Source organism: Cornus florida, unplaced genomic scaffold, assembly GCF_030987335.1.
Source record: "Cornus florida cultivar Cherokee Brave unplaced genomic scaffold, ASM3098733v1 CherokeeBrave_3.0.0_Hap2_Chr05, whole genome shotgun sequence".
Lineage (NCBI taxonomy): Eukaryota > Viridiplantae > Streptophyta > Magnoliopsida > Cornales > Cornaceae > Cornus > Cornus florida.
This window is the reverse complement of record NW_026775575.1, coordinates 17,905,507-17,922,522: the sequence shown is the minus strand read 5'-3', so window position 1 is coordinate 17,922,522 and position 17,016 is coordinate 17,905,507. Positions and strand designations below refer to the sequence as shown.

Genomic DNA, 17,016 nt, shown 5'->3' with positions numbered 1-17,016 from the left:
GTTGTAAAGCATAAAACAAAAGCGAAGAGATAAATAAAACAAGTAAAACACACAGATATTTCGTGGTTCAGCCACTATGGCCTACATCCATGGCACAAAGAGCCCAAAAGGCTACATCACTATTATAATACTCTCTCAATTCATATACAATACAATGGTGGAGACCCTTTATATAGGAAAAGAAATTATGAGAAGAATTAGAAAATAAGAAACAAGGAGGATTTTTCTCCATTGATTCCTCTATAACACCAAATCTTCAATAATAGGAAATAACATCAATTACTGAAAGATTTTCCTCCACTGATTTCTCCATTAAATCTTCAAAACTTATAAAGGGCGTCAACAAGATTGTGTTTGAGAATGCATTGTCCAAGTTAGGTATTTCAGATATCCACGCACCAACTTGAGAGGGGGGGGGGTGTTAGTAGATATGATAGCCATGATTTATGGAATGACTTACCATATTACAAGAGATTTGATAGCCACGAATCATGGAGTTTGACTTTATTTACGTATATATCTATCCATAGAATATGTTATAATTTGATTTATAAGCATGTGTCTTTTTTTCTATAATACTAGAGCTGTAAATGAGTGATTCATCTCAATCAAACCTTTTTTACATATTTCTCTTCTCTTTCTTCTATATTGTATTTCTTCTAAAATAGAATTCTTTCTCTCTTTTTTCCTTCACTGTTCAATTTTTTACAGCTCATTAATGGTTATCCGGTAATTTTCATTTAACGACCGATTTGAAAAAGAGTTAAATGCTCTGACACCACTCAAGTTTGTGTTTATTGCTCTCAGATTAAACCATTGGGGGAAAAAAAAAAAGCCTTAAACACCCTTTAGGTTTGGTTAACTTTGCCTTGACACCCACTTCTGTTAGTTGTAGTGTTATCAAAGGCTCAAGGCGCACTAGGGCACTAAAGGTCCTTTAGAGCCTAAGCGCAAGGTGAGGAACGTGCCTAAGTGAAACAAGGCTCACAATTGAAAAAGTAAATTACTATTAAAGCATATTCATATTCCATATTAAAGGCGCAAATGTTGTCGAAGGCACACCTAGGCGCACAATAGGCATAAGTGTTGCACCTGAATGAGCCTGGAGCCTAGGCATGCGCCTAGTTACGCCTTTAACAACACTGGTTAGTTGACCATAAGTTAAGTCAAAATTCGGCTAATTTGAAAAAATAAAATACCAAAATTACCCTACATTGTTTCCACCACATTATTACCCTTAATTAGTTAGACCTTTATACCCCTCACATGTTATTAGTTAAATATTGGATTTAGTCAACCTTATGCATTGTTTCAGGTCACAATCACAACATATATATATATATATATATATATATATATATTTATACATATTACTTTTATATACACATACGATTTATATATATTTATATATCTATTAGCAGTTATGATAACCACGATTCATGGAATGACTTACCATATTAGCAGAGATTTGATAACCACGAATCATAGCATAGAATATGCTGAGATTTGATTTAATTTTCTTTCTTGTAATATGAGCATGTGCTCTTTTTATTTATAAATACTAGAGCTGTGAATGAGTGATTAATCTCATTCAAACTTTTTACATATTTCTCTTCTCTTTCTTCTATATTGTATTTCTTCTTGGTATCAGAGCCAGGGTGGTCCGACTGGAATGAGGGCATTGCGAGTTCGGCACCACCCATTCGAGAATAGTCTGAGGTGACATCGCCAATCCGGGAGGTATCGGGTAGGCAAGGTGGTCCGACTGGAATGAGGGCATTGCGAGTTTGGCACCACCCATTCATAAATGGTTTAAGGAGACATAGTTGGTTCTTTTTTATGGTTTGAGGAGACATTGTTGATTCTTTCATCTACATGGTTTAAACATATGTACGAAGGGGAATGGTCTGAGAAGACATTGTTTGATTCTTCCATCTACATTTTTAAACATGTGTATGAAGGGAAATGGTTTGAGGAGACATTATTAGTTGTTTACGGTCTGAGGAGACATGATTGGTTGTTTATGGTCTAAGGAGACATTGTTGATTATTTATGGTCTGACGAGACATTTTTGATTTGTTGATCGACACTTCATTTGAGAGAAAATCATCGCTAATCAGATTTGTACTCTGCAACTTGTAGATTCTGAAGAAGGGTGCTAGCAAGACCGTGTTTGAAGATGCATTGTCCAAGTTGGACGTCTTAGATATCCATGCACCTACTTGAGGGGGAGTATTAGCAGATATAATAGCCCCAATTTATAGAATGACTTACCATATTAGCAAAGATTTGATAGCCATGAATCATAGCATAGAATATGCTATGATTTGATTTAGATTTGATTTAGATTTGATTTAATTTCCTTTCTTGTAATGTGAGCATGTACTCTTTTTATTTATAAATACTAGAGCTATGAATGAGAAATTAATCTTATTCAAATCTTTTACATATTTAAATGATTTGCTAGCCTTGTCCGATCCTTGTTCCTATGTCTATCCAACTTTTCTAGCCTTGACTTTCCGTGGAAGACCATTTGGCGTTCTATGGCTCCAACTAGAGTGGCATTTTTTGTATGGTCTGTTGTATGGGGTAAGATCCTGACGATTGACAATTTGAGGAATAGAGGTAACTATTTTGTTAATTGGTGTTGCCTGTGCAAATAAGATGGTGACTCAGTTGATCATATCCTCATGCATTGCCCCGTGGCGTACGACTGTTAGAATCTTATACTTGGTTTGTTTGGCATGCTTTGGGTAATACCACATTCTTCTAAGGATTTGATTCATGCTTGGAGAGGATGTCGTGTGAGAAGTGGTGTACGCGATTATTGGAGAATGGTCCCACATTGCGTATGGTGGTGCATTTGGAAGGAGAGGAATAGCAGAATGTTCGAAGGGAATGAGTCGTCCACGGCGACGCTAAAACTTCACATTATTCGCTCTATTTTCAGTTATTTGAAGAGGAGTTCATGCTCCTCTTCCGATGATTTAATCATTTTTTTAGATTCTTTGGGGCCATAGACCCCGGTTCCACTTTTGTATAAGGGACAAATTCCCCTTTCAAACACTTTTTTATTTAATTCTTACTTTAAAAAAAATAAATAAATAAATTCTTTTACATATTTCTCTTCTTTTTCATCTTTATTGTATTTCTTCCATATCATCTATTCTTTCTCCATTTCTCTATTCATTCATTCAATTCTCTCTATCTTCATTCAACTCTTCCACCTTGGACCGACGAGCTCCAATGACCCTCTAAATCTTATTCACGACAATCGACAATTTCTCTATACGACTAACTCATGAAAAAACAACACTCCTGAGAAAACTATAACAAATTGTAAAAACATAAATAAATTATAATGTAAAAGAATCACAGAAATAAGAATTTACAAAACCATATGCGCATCATCACAAATTGTATTAACAGATGCCCAAATTGGTTACAATTTTTTTAGAAAAATATTAATTTAATTCCCACATTAATCAGATAACAAAACAAAACTGTATATGCCTCATTTTTTACCCATATATGCTAAAATCTACTATACAACAATCGACAAACCCACCATCTTCTCATAGTCTCCACAGTTTCATTTCAAGAAGGCAAAAAAAAAATGGCGCATCAAGTGAACAGAGTTGAGGCCGTGAGGCTTCTCGGCATCGCCGATAAGCTCCTACAAGGCCGAGACCTTAACGGCTGCAGAGACTTCGCCATCTTAGCCCAAGAGACCGAGCCTTTGCTCGACGGCTCTAATCAAATCCTCGACGTCACCAAGGTCCTCATCGTCACTGACCGCCACATCAACAATCACCACGACTGCAACTCTCCTCCAGGTCGACCGTCGCTCCAATGAGGTCGATCTCATCAACAGACAGTCAGCCTGCTTGCGCTTCTCCTCCAGCCCAACAAGAACAAGTTCGCCTTCAACGACTCCCCGTTCAAGCTATTGAAGATTTAATGGAGAAATCAGTGGAAGAAAATCTTTCAGTAATTGATGTTTCCTATTACCGAAGATTTGGTGTTATAGAGGAATCAGTGGAGAAAAATCCTCCTTGTTTCCTATTTTCTCTCTTTCCATTCTCATAATTTCTTCTCCTATATAAAGGGGCCTCCACCATTGTATTGTATATGAATTGAGAGAATATTATTATTTTTTTGATAAGTAAAAATTAAATAAAAAGGCGTTTCAAAAGGGGAACGCATCCCAAGTACAAGATTGGAAACGAGACTAAAGCCTCAAAGAATCCAAGAAAGTAATTAAATCCTTCGAACAATCTGTTATTTCTCTCCTTCCAAATGCACCACTACACGCAATGTGGAACGACTCTCCAAAAATCACGTACATCTCTCCGCACACGACATCCTCTCCAAGCATAAATCAACTCCTTAGAAGAACGTGGCATTACCCAATGCATGCCAAACCACCCTAGAATGAGAGTCCAACAGTCGTGCGCCACGGGGCAATGCATAAGAATGTGATCAATTGATTCACCATCTTGCTTGCATAGGCAACACCAATTGACAAGACAATTTCCCCTTTTCCTCAAGTTATCAATCGTCAAAATCTTACCCCAAACAACGGTCCATACAAAAAACGGTCTTCCACGGAAACTCAAGGTGATCAAAATTACATAAGCATAGGAATAAAGATCGTACTTCAAAGCGACCATGGGAAGAAGGAATCCATATCAAATCGTCACTTCCTATGCCTATCCCTTCCTGCCGATACAACTGATCCAAGAAGACAGAAATCTCATTCAATTCCCAATCCTGAAAGGAACGTCGAAAGTGCACATTCCACGTAATCCCACTGCTATCAACTCGATAACAATCAGCTACGTAAGCATGCCTATCAACTGCAGTACTAAATAGTCTAGGAAAAATACGAGATAATGGTTGATCACCACACCAAAGATCTTCCCAAAAACGAACACATCTACCATCGCAGACTTTGAATCTAATATGAGAAGAGAATACATCCCAACCCTTCTGAATAGATTTCCACATACCAACTCCACCCGCAAAGGTAACCGATCTGGTAGACCAGCCACCAATCTCATCCCCATACCGATAGGATACTAAATTTCGCTAAGGACGATGTCTTTTCCTTCTAAATCTCCACAACCATTTGCCTAAAAGAGCTTGATTAAAAGGAACCAGTCTTCTATTACCCAAACCCCCCAACTTCATAGGCTTGCAGACTTGCTCCTATCTGACAAGGTGGTACTTAAACTCATCTCCTTTTCCACCCCAAAGGAAGTCCCTTTGAATTTTTTCAATCCTATCAGCAACGGAGCATGGAATCTTGAACATGGATAAGAAATATGTGGGAAGGCTCGATAAAGTGCTCTTTATAAGAGTAATTTTACCCCCTTTAGACAAATATTGCTTCTTTCAACTTGCCAATCTCTTCGCACACTTATCAATCATAGGGTCCCAACTACCCACTCTCCTAGAAGAAACCCCTAAAGGCAAGCCCAAATAAGGAATGGGAAAAGAGCTCACCCTATAACCAAGAACTGCAGCTAAAGAAGAAATATCTTGAACATTTCCTACCGGGACAAGCACGCTCTTATTCACATTAACCTTTAACTCGGAAACTGCCTGGAAACAAGTCAAGATACACCTCAAATACCTGAGTTGAGACACATCAGCATCACAGAAGACCAGGGTATCGTCTGCAAAAAGCAAATGAGAAATCTCCACTTGATAGATTAAATCTCTTCCCACCTTGAAGCCCTTAATAAAACCAAGATCCGCAGCCCTTCGCATAAGTTAGCTTAAGCCCTCCATAACAATAAGAAAAAGGAAAGACAATGGATCTCCTTGTCTTAAACCTCGAGAACACCCAAAAAAAAACCAACAGGAGATCCGTTCACAAGAACTGAGAACTTGACTGATGAGAGACAAGTTTCAATCCATTTCCTCCATCGACTACCAAACCCCATTCTTTGCAACATATAAGAAGGAACTTCCAGTTCACATGATCATAGGCTTTCTCGATATCAAGTTTGCATAAAACTCCAGGAACTCCGCTACGCAACCTCGAATCCACACATTCCCCTGCAATAAGAACAGAGTCAAGAATTTGTTGTCCTCCTACAAAGGCATTATGGGAATCAAAAATAATCTCATCCATAACTTCCCTCATCCTTAGAGCAAGCACTTTAGCCATGAGCTTGTAAATACAGCCCACTAGGCTAATTGGTCTAAAATCCTTGATGTCAGAGGCACCTCCCTTCTTAGGGATAAGGGAAATAAATGAGGCATTTAGCGACTTTTCAAAGACGCCAGTAGCATAGAGCTCCTGAAATGTACCCATAACCTCGTTCTTCACTAATGCCCAACTTTCCTTAAGAAAACGCATTGTAAACCCATCAGGTCCTGGAGCTTTGTCCCCATTACAACTAGATAAAGCTTTTAGAACTTCGTCTTCAATGAAAGAAGCCTCAAGCCCGTCTCTATCCGTCTCAGAGATAGCCTCAAAGTGGAGATCGTCTAGTTTAGGTCTCCAAACTAGTGGTTCAATGTAAAGCTTCTGATAAAAGAGACGATCCCATTTCGTACCTCTTCCTCCCTCTACAACTCCACACCTTCCACCCAAATACGACCTATGTGATTACTCCTTCTGTGAGCATTAGCAAGTCTGTGAAAAAACTTTGTGTTACGATCTCCCTCTTTTAGCCAAAGAGCCCGGAGTTTTTGTCGCCACGAAATCTCTTCCATACTAGCAATTTCATCAAAAACAACCTAGCAAGAAGCTCTCCTAGAGCGTAAAGGCTCCACATCCCCGCCCGTCTACTCAAAACGATCAATTTCGGAAAATTCAGCAATAACTCTATTCTTCCTCCATTCAAGATTCCCTAAAACATCCTCATTCCACTTTATAAGATCGAATTTGAGAGCTCTTAACTTCTTTGTTAACATAAAGCTGGGTGAACCTGTAATAATAACTCCCTCCCACCAAGAAAGAATATTCTTTTGGAAATCCTCCGCTCTCAACCACATATTCTCAAATCGAAACGGGAATCTTCGGGAGCACAAACCCCCACAATCCAGAACCAGAGGAACATGATCAGAGGTAACCCTTGCTGAGACCGCCTGAACAACATCCAGGAATTTCTCTTCCCAATCTCCTGAAATCAAAAATCGATCCAATCTTGAAAAAGTGACTGGATCCCTACCGTTTGACCAGGTAAAGGCTGCACCTTCCATTGGTAAATCAAGGAGAAGATGCTCTTTAATAAAATCAGAAAATTGATCCATTTCTGAAGACCTCCTTCCCCCTGTAGATGTCTCAGTTGGGGATCTAACAGAGTTGAAATCCCTACCCAGACACCAGGGGAGAGACCAGAATTCTTGAACATGGCAAAGCTCCTCCCAAAAAATAGGTCGATCATCATCAACAACCAATCCATAGACCCAAAAAAGACCCATCTGAAATTATCCTCTTCCATTTTAAACTCGCTGGACACAGAAAATCTCCCCTTACACACATCCATTCTAGACAACCATCTGCTATCCCACATAATTAAGATTCCGCCCGAAGTACCTATAGCATTTAAGACTTCCCATTCCACAAACCTTCCACCCCACAAACTCCTAACCACCACATCAGAAATGGAAGCCAACTTGGTTTCTTGCAAACAGACAACCTGGCCCCCCATTTCCTTAAAGCCACCTTTACCACCCTCCTCTTATTCGGGTCATTGAGACCTCGAACATTCCAAGTAATAATTCGTAACTTCATTAAAAACCAGATAAGATAATCTCCCCTCCTCCCTTTCTCAAACTCCTGCTTCTAGTCCTTCCCCTCTCCCTCACCACCCCTTTCTTCCCTTCATAATCGACTTCAGAGATAAAATTCTTAATCTCCTGTGACCCTTTCCAGGACGATAAAGGCCTGGTGTTAATAACCTCATTAGCCACCGCCACCTCTCTCCCTTCCACTATTGCTTGAAAAATGGATAATGTCTGGTCATTGTTTCCATCTGATGAAACACCCAATAACTCACTAGTGACTCCTATATTTTCGACTACCCAATCTTTTCCCATATCGTCAGCCATTCCGGGTGAGCCAGGTCGCATAATAGCCAATGGTTCCACATCTGAACAAACATTCTCAAGCCAAGGGGCAAGCTCTGTAGAACAAGCCTGTTGGAATGAACCCGAATCATCAAACACCTCATCTTCAAGATCTCTTCCATTTTCAGTCATCGAGTCCGAGTCTGTAACATAGTCACCCAAACTAATAGACTCTTTCACTTCTCTCCCTGCATAAGGCAAGCAATTAAAGCCTTTCAAAGCTACACGTAGGCGTAGATCTTTGAGAAGAGCCGAAGCCTCATCACTGGATAACTGAAATTCGAAAGCTCTTCCCACATTGACCGTGACCCCCTCAGGCTTATCATTAACTATACAGTCCACTGGAACAACATATTCTGAAGTAACAGACCCGTAGGTAACCTTCCATTCCATATTCAAACCCAACTCATCTTCAGGTATCGAGGGCATAACTGTGAGCTCACTGCACTTCTCCTTTGTCAATTCCGTATCATTCCTCAACCCAGAATAAGGAACAGAAGAAGAAGAGGGAGCGTAGGAAGGGCTCCTGAGATGATGATGGGCTGAAGACATACCTGAATCAATGCGTACCCACTTTTGTTTGTCATTACGAGACCACCTGTGACTGCGACTACCCTGATGAGAGCCGTTAGTACTGAAGCTTCTAACAGATGGAAAATCAAAACCTGATTTAGGAAACGCTGCAGGAAAACAACACGTGTTGTGTCGAAAAGTCATCTCTTCCGCTTTCAACTCGTCGGCGCTTAACTTCATCCACCTTCTCTTCTCCGCCGAAGACCAATCTTTGCTTAGATGACGACGCCGTGGAACAAAATCTGAAGAAACAGCATGACTGGGCTTAGACAATTGCTGTGGGTTGGGCTTGTCATTTAAAAGAGATATGGTTAAGTTGTTATTGGACCCCCGAGAAACTTTCCTCTTAAGCCCCTTAGTACTCAGTGGTACAAAATGTGTTGACCCATTATCCAGCCCATTAACCAGAGACGAGCCAGAATTCAAAACGGGCCCAAACTTAAGCCCGTTAAAAGCTTTGGCTTGAAAGGCTCCTTTGATGCCACGTGTCCTCCTACGTGGTTGGTGACCAGCTGGGGGATCAATCCAAAGATTTGATGGGCGCTGTTTAGGGGCGTTATGTGCACCACTCGGGAACCTACTTTCCCTAGTCGTAGCCGGTGCGTGAGGGAACACCCGTCTCTGTCCTTGAGAGCTCTGGTGGATCTGCAACTTGTCTACTTTTGTTAATTTCGTCAAATATTATAAAAGTGATGTAACCCTTTGGACTTATTGTGCCTTGGATGTAGGCCCTAGTGGCTGAACCACGTAATATCTATGTGTTCTACTTGTTTTATTTATCTCTTCACTTCCGTTTTATGCTTTGCAACACAAGCTCGTTGCCGACTCGTGGGCCTTCCTCTCCAATAAGTGAAGAAATCATAGTACGACCATATGGTTTCCGAAAAATGAAAAGGCCAATCAAATGACTACAAAAAATTCTCCAAAAATCACCATAATTACCAGAAAAGCGAGACGGACAAGACCATATGATTTCTGAAAATTTCCAGCCTACAGATGCTGACATCAGCATGGCATCAGCGTGTAAATACTGACGTCACTCTCTTCTGTCACCTACTGATGCTCTGTACAATGTTTGGATGAATTTTGGTTGAATTAGAGGTTCTGATACCAAGTTAAAGTTGAAGGATTATGTGGTTTAGGAAAAAGGAGAAGAGGAAGGAAGAAGAACAAAGAGAGATCTGTAAAGGATGAGAGTGTCATAGTGTTTCCCACATCTCTCACCTATTTATATATATTGATGAGATGAAAGTAAAATAGTGCCCTTAATAAAAGAAAATAATAAACTCAAACTCTCCAACAATATACACACACAAAAGATAAGACTAGAATACAGATAATTTCATGGTCAATGAATATGGAATTAGAAAGAGAGAGAGAGAGTAGTTGAGGGATTTAGAATTGGTAATCTGCCACAGAACCATTTTAATAACATCCTTTCAATAGATAGATGCAAATTAAGAGATTACCCATGATGGCAGCAAGCACAAAACGATTGTCCAGGCTCCACATAATCATATTAACACCACGGGGAGTTGGAAGAAGTCTCTGTCGTGGACCACCTCGAGGAGGCTTAGGCAGAATTGGGGGAGGAGGAACTTTGAGATGATATGCTCGTGTCCAACGTCCAACTTTTCCCTGAATTGGTTAAAGAATTATAAGAGGAAGGGAAACAAAAGTTAATATGTTAAACATGTAACATGTATTAAATTCAATTTAAGCACACTGAACTTCACAGCAATGAGATTGTCTTACGGCTATGGCACCAAACTTTTCACAAGATATGGGATGTATATCCACTAAAATAATTAGGGCTCGGATAACAAAACCAAAAGAACTCACATGAGATCTACGTGATCTTGGAACCCAAATAATCGCACTGCCATCACGTGAGCAGGTAACTATATTGTCGTGGCTAAACCTGGGAATTTTAATATCAACTATAGTTGGATACAGATGATAAGAAAGCACAAGGTAGTATCTATGGGATATGCACAAAAACTAGTTAAGGAGTCAATGGTAAAAATTTAGCGAAAGTGTAAATAACATAATGCAAATTGGAAGGAAGTTATTACATACCAGGAATTTTTAAATTTTGGAATGTTCTCTTCTGTAAAGGTATCAGAGGTTGAAGATCTTGAAGCCACAGCACAGCCACTGCACGTAGAAGCAGTAAAATCGTCCATAAGAATTATATGCAGGGGAAATTCAATTATTAACCATTATGACTAACCTGAATTGCACATAATTGACATCATTTTCATGGCCAGCCAACAAGTCAATCTCATGATTTGGTTGCTCTGGTTTATCTGCATTAGATTTAGAAACACTCCAAACCTGCAAGAAGGTATTGTTTGCAAAAGTAATCCAACTGGATCTACAGCAACATTTACCCATACCACAACGACAAAGAATAACAGTACAAGAAGAGTAAGAACCAGTCTAAATTTTCTGCCTTCGCTCGTACCCTTGCAAAAGTGTCAGAGCTTCCGGTGACAAAGAGGGTTCCATTAGCATTGTAAGCACAACATAATATGCAGTGTGAATCATTACTTGAGGAGGGACCATTACTAGTGGAGGGGCCATTGCTTTTTCCTGCAATAAATGTCCACACCCCCAGTAAGTTCATCACCCAAATTCCAGTTATACAGCTATCAGCAATAAACAAGCAATGATTTTACCAGCAACGGTATCTGTTGGTTTTGGTACATAGATACGTGGACTCCACTGGGAAGACCTAGCATCCCATATCCGACAAGTGCCATCATCAGATGACCTACATATGTTGAAAACGGTGCAGTAAGAAATGCAAAAAGATATAGAGTCATAGTTGCCACCTTGCAGTAAGGAAAATATTCAGTTGTAGGACTTAGATAGCATATTTTGTTAATCAAAACTTGAGTCTATAATTTTGTTTTTATTTTTAGATTAGATAGAATTTTTGAAAGTTAGTTAGTATCTGTTAGTACCCCTTGGTCATGGTTGAAGATGGAATTCAAGCTTCTTTCAACGGTAAAAGCATAATCTTCTACACCAAGGGTATAAAGGTAAATTGACACTTCTATGCACCGAAACTAGGGTTAATGCATTCATAAATTAGGATTTTAACATTTCGTTATTAGACTTGGAAAATCCTAATTGATATGCATATAAAGTGTTTTAGAAACTTCCTTTTCTGAAATTTTTGTGAGTATAGGACTGCAGAGTACTTCAATCGATCGATATCTACTGGAATTATGTCGATCAATCGAGCTGTTGGCAAAAGTAGTTTCCTTTTCTAGCTTAAGATATTATAACACTATTTTGGCTAAAAATGCATTACTTTAGGGCAAATCCTACAGACACATATTTTTGAAAGCCTCTAAGAGAAAAATTGAGTGAATGCTTATTTTTCTTTTAGCATTCAACATCTGCATTAGATTGATGAGTTTAATTTAAGTTTGTTGAGAACATAATCATCGCGGAGCTGATTCGAACTAGTTCAACACCAACAAATATTAAATCAAACCGAGAATGATTTGGATGACTGGTCATTGGAGATTTAATCACTGGTTGGAGAAGCAGATCGCGTGGGAACTGGAGCTGTTGACGAGTAGGCTGTGCACCTGAAGAAACTCGAGTGGAGATTTTGGATGTTTCAAGAGGCAACTAGGGATTATTGGGTTAAGAAACTTTATTAACTGGCCATAACTTCTTTCTCATAGTGGATTCAGTTTGCATGAACTAGGTCCCATGGTTTTCCATTTAGGTTTTCCAAAATAAAAAATAAAAAAATCTTGGTGTCCTACTTCATACCTTTTTTTTTTTTTTTTTTTTTTTTTCTTTTGATTAGTAGTATAGAAAGCGTTTACTACTACTATTTTTTTTTTCCCCGTAAATGAGGTGATTCCATTGAACAAATTAACAAATCAGTACAGTATGAACATTTAGTTTTAGTTCATACTTAAAATTCTGGTAATTTAGTTAAGAATATAAAAAGTAGTTAAAATTAGGTAAAGCTATAAGGATTAGGAAGACCTACTCAACACTGACAAACCACCCCCCACCACAAACCTCCTCCTGGGTCCCTTCTTTCTCCTTCTTCTAGGTCTAGATGAAGGACGTTGTGCAACTCTATATCAAAGCCTAGGTTTCCAGTCCTTCCCCATTAGAAAGGAAATAAATATTGCCAACACAAGCAATATGGAAAGCTAGACTTGTTAACAAGCAAGAGCAGTCACATAACCATGTAAGAGCATTTAAAAAAAAATTGAATTGGAAGAACATGCTATTTAATATAATACAGAGCTCTTACCAATTTTAGACCTGCCATGTTTAATTACAATGCTACTTGGATTCCCACCAAGCAATCTAGACCTATACTGCTATATGTACAGGATAGATCAAAGCATTTTACAATGAACCCAAGCTGAAGTAATTAAATTCCAATTGCTACTAGTGTTAAATGTACTGGTACGAGCTAGGAAGGTGTACTTTGTACGTCCTCATACTTCTAGTGAATATAGAAGTATAGAGCAGTCAGGCCATTGTGACTGACGAACACTCATTTCACTCCATACATTTCTCTTTAGTGCAATCTTGTACCATGGTATCAGAGAACTACAACCCATGCCTTATCCTTGATATTTTTTTCTTAATTCTTTCCCAAATTTACGTTCTTTTTTCTCCACAGTTGAGATGCAAAGTACTATAAGTTTGTGAATTGTGATTACGAGCAAAACCAATCGATACTCCAACGGATTCAAGTATATAGTTAAGCTCAGATGCAGAACTACGTAATGATCCAGGAAGATATCGAAGACTTGTTGGAAATTTGATATATTTGACAGTTACAAGACAAGACATAACATTTGCCATAGGAGTGTTAAGTCAATTTATGCAGCAACCTAGGCTACCTCATTTGGATGCAATATATCGAATTTTAAGATACTTGAAAAGAGCTCATGATAAAGGACTTGTCTTTAAGTCGTCTAAGAACATGGATATTGTTAGGTTCACGAATGCAGATTGAGAAGGAAGTCAAATGGATAGGAGGTCTATATCTGGATATTGCACGTTTCTGGGAGGTAATTTGGTAAAATGGAAAAGTAAAAAGCAAAATGTTGTGGTAAGATCAAGTGCAGAGGCAGAGTATAGAGCAATGGCGCATACAGCTTATGAAATGAAGTGGGTAAAATCTCTTTTACAAGAGATGGGTTTTTCCAATGACAGGCCTATGAGAATGATTTGCGATAATCAGGTTGCTATGTACATTGCTAGCAATCCAGTGTTTCATGAGAGAACTAAACATATCGAAGTAGATTGTCATTTTGTGAGACTTGGTGATGAGTAAGAGGATATTTACTACTTATGTGAGATCCAAAGATCAATTGGGAGATGCATTTACTGAGGCATTGGGAAAATTGCGGTCATGTATTTACTAAGGCGTTGGGTGATAGTGTAATAATGATAGAGTTGGGGTCATGTTTTAAATAAACAATACTTCTAAGTGTGTATATATGTATATATCATATTGTTTTAGGGTTCTCTATGCTAGAGAATACCCCCAAACCAGATCTCTCCTCTCTCAATCTCTCAACAGGTCTAAACTTCTGTGCTACTAAATCAGATCTCGAAATAAAGAGACATACCTGAAAAAGTCAACTCAAATATTGATCTGCAAAATTGTGACAATATGTAGTCTCTGATAGGTAGAGACCACTGTGTGCCTTACCATGCCAATTATTCTCCCCGTAGTATCTGGAAGACGCAACGAGTAGGAAAGAATGTCACAGAATGATAAGCGCCGAATATTTCATATTCAAGCGCCCTTAATTGCATGTTTTAGTCTATTTAGTGTATTAATAAAGTGTATTTTACAGGCTTTTGTATATTTTGTCTATTTTCAGGGTTTACCTCCAAAAAGGAATAAAAGCGAAGTTTTACAAGACTTCAATGAACATGGGTCATTGCGAGCTACAGAACCAACCAAGTGGCTCTTAAGTCCATGAGCAAGCTCAGCTTGAGGAAGGAAGTCGGCCCGAGAAGCCGGGCAAGAAAGATGAAGTGCATTATTGAAGAACAAGGTTGGCGTCCGGACGCAGCCTCCAAGAGCATTCTTGGCGCCCGGACACCCTATGGAAACGTGGCTCAGCAATTGCAAGTTCAAGAGAAGTAAAATCCCAGTAGCCAAGGAAAATTGCGTCTGGACACCCATCTCTGCGTCCGAACGCCACATGCCAAAGACTGCAACAAAAGCACCCCAGCGCACGCAAGGCACACAGCATGACAAGCTGCGTCCGGGCGCCCATCCTAGTGTCCGGACGCCAACTTGCAAATAAATGTGGAGATTTGAATTTTCAGTTATTTTTCTCTCTTATCCACTTGAATGCACGAATTTTGAGGGAGATTTTGACTGATTCTGACTATGAGGGCTATGTGCATATCTCTAAATTGTATATTCATATGATTTTTCAAATTTGTATGAATTTTTAGAGAGAGAAAGTGAGGAAATAGCTAGAGTTCTCGAGTGTTCTTGAGAAGGGCCGCTATGGGGCTGAAGATGGAGGCTTTCTCTTCTTTCTTTAGGGCTTCCACCACTACCAGAATGAGCTAAATCCCTTCCTAGGGGATTGAGGTAGCCTTGACCAAATAATCATGTAGCTTTTGCATTCCAATTTGGGGAAATGATATTTTATGTAATTGATTTCATGAATAAGATGATGGTTTACATTGAATTAGTGTTTTTACATTGAAATAGTGTATGATCTGAATTGAATTCCTATATATGAGTATGTTTATATGCAATTCTTGTCTTAGAACTATATTTACATAATCATACTCTTGATGTTCTCATAGTGACATTGAGGATTTATTTCATGAAATGGCTTTATTGGCATGCTATATAGGAATTTGGATAAATTATGCTAAAGGAGGATGGACCATGCTACACCTTTAGATTAATTTAGTTAGGTAGATGGTCCATGCCTACTGAAGATAGTTTATACTAGATGCTTCACTTTCATGTGCTAAAACTTACAAATTCAGAACCTTGATAGGCCATGCCTAGGGAAGATGGCTTATACCACAACCTAGTTTAGGTGGATGAGTCATGCCAACCAAAGATAGGTTATGCTTAGTTTTGAATTGTATGAATTTCTGGCAATTGTTGTAGTTGTACGCTTCTACACATTATAGTTATATATAATTGTTTTCTCTAAGTTGATTGCATTGTAGCATGATTATGAGGTCTCGGTGAACTCGATTCCCTAGTCTTCTCTCTGTCAATTCAACCTTTGAATTCATTTTAAATTTTGTATTAAGTTCATTATATGCTAAGTGACAAACAAACCAATCTTCAAACCAAATTGTAACACTTAACAAACTTGAAATTAATCTTTGAATTTTGATTGCCATAAGCTAGCAATCTTCGTGAATCGATACCCTTGCTTAACCATTTTCTACTTGAATTTTGAGCTATAGTTAGTGGTTTATTATTGATACACCTGTGGCACACATCACAGAACAATCCAAGGATTTCATAGTGCCACCCACAAATGGTAAATTAGTAGAGAAATTTGGAACATGAAGGACAAATGATAAGAACATAGAAGGAGAGCAATGAATAAGACCCCTTCACCAACAGGCCTGTGGCCTAGCTGTACAAGGCTCCTACTTTCCAAAGGGAGGTCAGGGGTTCGAACCTCAGTGGAGGTAGTGTGTGTGAGTCCCAACTAGGAAAAAGAAAAAAAATAAATAAGACCCCTTCAGTAAACAGAAAATAAAGAACCATTTGCCACATTAACTTTATTTTTCCCGGAAGATATAGAGTAGGTTGTAAAGAGATTGCAAGAACATGTATGTCATATGGTCTGTAGTTCCGAAGTTACTCATCCAAGGAAGCATTAAGCACAATAGCAGGAATACCCGTGTGCGCAACTTGTGGCACAGAAGTAAGAAGAGTCAAGTCGAGCAATCAATCGTCAAAGGGTATTAGTTCCTCAGTGGAAAGAGCTACTGCATGTGAGTAGCTTGAGTAAGATGAAGGCTCCGAAACTTCTGTCAATGAGCATCTGACCATATAGGATTGGCTGACCTCCAACCCTTCCTCGAGTAAGGCGAACATGTAGTTTCAACAATGCTCTCTAGTGTGTCTTGGTTTTCCGCAAAAGTCAGAGTTTAGCAAATGTTTCTCCAACCCACCTCCTTTATTAGCTACCAGCAACTGATCAGCTTTGACCACATTTTGATGAAAAGATGCTAGTGCAGAATGCTTCTGATTAAGAGTATGTAACATGGCATTCCCCCTTACTCTCTTCCTGGTAAACATATGCAAAAGCCTGCCTCAATGAAGGAAATGGGTCTTTGCTAAGCACC

At 39.0% G+C, this 17,016-nt stretch overlaps 1 protein-coding gene across 3 annotated transcripts in view; it reads right to left on the bottom strand.

The window, feature by feature from the left end:
- The window catches only part of LOC132306154 (uncharacterized), a 76,161-nt gene that overhangs the window by 38,724 nt on the left and 20,421 nt on the right, over positions 1–17,016 (bottom strand). For 2 of the 3 annotated variants that reach the window (XM_059803409.1, XM_059803411.1), the window contains 6 exons: positions 11,343–11,437; positions 11,129–11,256; positions 10,895–10,998; positions 10,741–10,818; positions 10,504–10,582; positions 10,131–10,299 (listed from right to left, as the gene is read on the bottom strand). In XM_059803409.1, coding sequence (XP_059659392.1) covers positions 10,131–10,299; positions 10,504–10,582; positions 10,741–10,818; positions 10,895–10,998; positions 11,129–11,256; positions 11,343–11,437 — 653 coding nt within the window. The remainder of the gene's footprint in view (positions 1–10,130; positions 10,300–10,503; positions 10,583–10,740; positions 10,819–10,894; positions 10,999–11,128; positions 11,257–11,342; positions 11,438–17,016) is intronic. The other variant, XM_059803410.1, reaches the window with a different exon arrangement.